This window comes from Emys orbicularis, chromosome 13 (genome assembly GCF_028017835.1).
Source record: "Emys orbicularis isolate rEmyOrb1 chromosome 13, rEmyOrb1.hap1, whole genome shotgun sequence".
Taxonomy (NCBI): Eukaryota; Metazoa; Chordata; order Testudines; family Emydidae; genus Emys; species Emys orbicularis.
In genome coordinates this window covers 12221854-12225832 of record NC_088695.1, presented here as the reverse complement: position 1 = coordinate 12225832, position 3979 = coordinate 12221854, and the positions used below count along the sequence as shown (strand labels likewise).

Genomic DNA, 3979 nt, shown 5'->3' with positions numbered 1-3979 from the left:
ATGTTAATAATTCAGACCCAAGAAGGGGAGAGTAATTCCAATGCACCAATTGTAAGGCTTTATTTGACTGGGAAAGGAGAGAAATGGAGACAGTGTCTGGGTCTGACACCAGTTTGTTGTTAGCGTTAAGCCCTATGCATAACCCTAACCCATATCAAACAGGGACTTAAGCATGAGTTTACCTTTAAACCTTCAATGGGGCCACTCATGCGATTAAAGTAAAGACTGTGTTGAAGTGGCTGTGGAATCAGGGCCTTTGTACAGAGTATTCAAAGGGAGTGAGTTTTAAATTCATAATCATGAGTGTTTGGAGCAGATCCTCAGCTGGTGAAAATTCTCAGAGATCTATTGACTTCAATGTAGCTATGACAATTTAAACGAGCTGAGGATTGCTTCCTTGATTTTTAAGGATCCCAAGTGTGATACTTCCATTTGTTCAGAGAAATGAAAGAGTGCATGTTAAAAATGTATCCTGTCATAACAGCTCAAAGTTCAAACACCAAGTATTTTAGGATGAACTGTTTGTAAATGACAGATAGACTAAGATATAGCCATAAAAATCATTGTTAAATAATGTTTAATAAGGAGTATTTATCAGAAAATCATGATCTGGACATAGACAATCATTAACAGGAAAAGAAGCACAATAATTTGCACAATAATCTCCATAGATTATTCATTATTTACCTAGCTAGCTAAAATAATTCACAATCAAATAGAAATCTATCATTATGACTAAATGAGGTTGTCGTTGTGGGGAGCAAACCTTCAGCTCACTCAGAAAACCCCATCAAAGTGATGATATACTGGCACTTCCAAGAGAGAACAAACATCGAAAATCCTGTCTAACCAAACGCTCACCACCTCCCCAGGCTTTCCCACCTCCAAAGAAACAAACCAAACCACCAGCCAACGAGTCAAGCAAAGAAAAAAAAAAGATAAAAATCTGACAAACAAGTAAACAAGAAATACAAAGAACAAATGCATTGATACCTCAATCAGAAATTACCCCCCAAAATAAGAAGAGCCAGAGTCCTCACTAGGGACTTTGCTATGGCTACTGATTTGATGGGCAAGGTGTTCAGATAGTATGGTGATGGGTAGCAGTATACGATAGATAGATTCTGATCTTATTTACATTGGTGTAAACCTATAATAACTTCTTTTTTCTTGAGTCATGTTTGTCTGGAGTTTTACTAGTATAAATACCCAATTCTGCATAAACAGATTGAACAGTATTTTGTCATGGAGGCAATAATGTCATCAGCTGATTATATAAAGAAACACAGAATGAAATTGTTACTGAAGGAGAAATATGGACATTTTATTCTTAGAGAATAACCTCTGACCTATCAGTTTACTCAGTGCACCTTTGAGCTCCTTGTTTCTCATGCTGTAGATGATCGGATTCATCATTGGTGGCAACACAGAATAGAGAACAGCCACCACGAGATCCAGACCTGAGGTTGAGCTGGAGGTGGGTTTCAAGTAGGCAAAGGTCCCTGTGCAAATAAACAATGAGACCACAATGAGGTGAGGGAGGCAGGTGGAGAAGGCTTTATGTCGGCCCTGCTCAGAGGGGATTCTCACCACTGTGGTGAAGATCTGAACATATGACACAATTATGAAAACAAAGCAGCTTGAGGTTAGGCACACACTAAAGATGAGAAACCCGACTTCACTGAGGTCTGAGTCAGAGCAGGCGAGCTTGAGTAGCTGGGGGATTTCACAGAAGAACTGATCCACCATGTTGCCTCCGCAGAAGGATATTGCAAACGTGTTTCCAGTGTGCACTGCAGAGTAGAGAAAAACACTGATCCAGGCACTGGCGGCCATTTGGACACAAGCTTTTCTGTTCATCACTGTCTCATAGTGCAGTGGTTGGCAGATGGCGACATATCGGTCGTACGCCATGATGGTCAGTATGGCAAAATCTGCTGCAGCGAAGAAGAAGAAAAGAAAGACTTGGGTGACACATCCAGAATAAGAAATCACTCTTGTGTTCATGAGGGAGTTGGCCATGGATTTGGGGATGGTGACAGAGATGGAGCCGAGGTCTAGGATGGAGAGATTCATCAGGAAGAAGTACATGGGGGTGTGAAGTTGGTGGTTGAGGGTTATCGCTGTGATGGTGAGAAGGTTCCCCAGCAGGGATGCCAGGTAAAGCACTAGAAAAACCATAAAGTGTAAAATCTGCAGTTCCGGAACATCAGAGAATCCCAGGAGAAGGAATTCAGTCATGGTCGTTTGGTTGGACATTTTCTTCCTCAGTCCATTCTGTGATGGCTGTAGGGGGAATGAGAAAGACAATGGTCAGGATTAGAGCGACAGTGGGGATGGCCCTGATTCCCTTTTCTCTAATATCTCATTATATAAAAGTCAAAGGTGCACAGCACTCGTCACTTGCAATGACGAGGTTTTGTTAGTGCTCCTCACCTCTGACAATCAATCAGTCACGTTATCACACTAGTGTAAATTGGGTTGGCTCATTTAAAGTCAATGGAGCTTCATTACTTTACCCCATCTGAGGATTTGGCCCAAGATGTGGCTTGTTAAAATGCAGTATGAAGGATGGAACAAACTACAATCCAAACCCAACAATTCTTCCAAAGGAAGTCCCTCTCTTGCGACCATCACCAAGCTCACAGCTTGTCCATGAAACGGATAGACTAAAATGCCAACACAGCCTGATTCCCATGTAGACTCACCCAGCATCGTAAGTAGCAGCTCATCTGTGGGATTCTCAAAAGCATCAGGGACCTCAACACCCCTTGAAATCAAGGAGTTATAAGCTCCTAGGTGCTTCTGAAAATCCCACTCGGTGCTGTAATGCCTTTGGAAACATGGCCCCATGTCTTCTTATGTGTAAGTTCTGCACACCCATTTACACCGTTTATACTCAGCCAGCAGCAGTGTGGAGCTAGGACAGGAGCTCTGAGTTCTACTCCCAGTGATCTCCTGTATGTCCTTGAATGGTGTCAGGATAGACAGGGTTTGGCTGCTTGGTTCAACTCTAACCCAGGTTTTAAAGCGGCTAGTCTGTATAAAACATAATGTGTGCTGTCAACTTAACTGATTATTCAGTTGTTACCTCCTCACAACTATCCCTTTGGAAGAGAAATCACACAGATGCAATAGAATAAATGGTCTGAAATTAAGGTCTTATCAGACAATATTAATGTTCCCCAATTTATTTGAAGTTTAAGCTGGTTGGAAATTTTCAGCTGTGTTCTTTTTAATGGCGAGTGGGTTTTCAGCTAAACAACAACAAATCTCAGAATCTGTCTGCTTTTCTCCAAAAATTGTGCGATTGGTTTGTAAAGAAATTGAAAACTCAAAACTCAAACATTTTTGGTTTTGTGATTTAAAAAATCCAGTTTTCAGCAAAAAGTTTTCATTTGCCAAAAACTGAAAAAAAAATGGATTTGGGGTTTTCAGTGAAAAGTCAAAATTTTCCTGAAGGGTGGAAAGATTACAATCAGCAGTAGATATCTGATTAAATTGAGAGTAAAAGTCTTAACAAGTTCATATTGTAATTCATATTTATCATCTTAATTTTTCCCTGTATGTTGATCCCCAAACATATTTAATTGAAATGGCAAACTTACTGTACTGATCTTTGTGGATTTTTTCCCAACGTATGATCCATTCAGTCATCCAGCACCAGGATACTTTGGTCAATATCTATCTATGTACCAGAATCTAGAAGCTAAAGGCATATGCATCTGACAATCCTTTCCCCCTTTATTTTGAGACTGCATTGCCAGAACTAGACTCAAACCTGTTGCTCTCTGCAGATGAGCTGCGTGTAGCTGGCGTTGAGCATCTCTGGCATTAAGGGACTAATGCTGCGGGAAGGTGATTTATTCATGTCTGTTTCCTAAGGGCTAGTGGGACTCACTCCCTGGAGCCCTGCACAGCTCAGCAGCACAGGCCCAGAAGCAAGGGCATAGATGCCTAGATGATAAAGCCAAAAGAG

General features: G+C 41.1%; 1 protein-coding gene across 1 annotated transcript; it reads right to left on the bottom strand.

Annotated features, from left to right (window-relative positions):
• Nucleotides 1-1299: 1299 nt before the first annotated feature.
• LOC135887864 (olfactory receptor 14A16-like) lies at nucleotides 1300-2259 on the bottom strand. The gene has a single exon (XM_065415644.1). The coding sequence runs from the start codon at nucleotides 2257-2259 to the stop codon at nucleotides 1300-1302; it is 960 nt and encodes a 319-aa protein (XP_065271716.1).
• Nucleotides 2260-3979: the final 1720 nt, after the last annotated feature.

Bases quoted from the DNA above. Each gene is read 5' to 3' on its own strand.
- LOC135887864 (XM_065415644.1), bottom strand. From the start codon at position 2,259: ATGTCCAACCAAACGACCATGACTGAATTCCTTCTCCTGGGATTCTCT.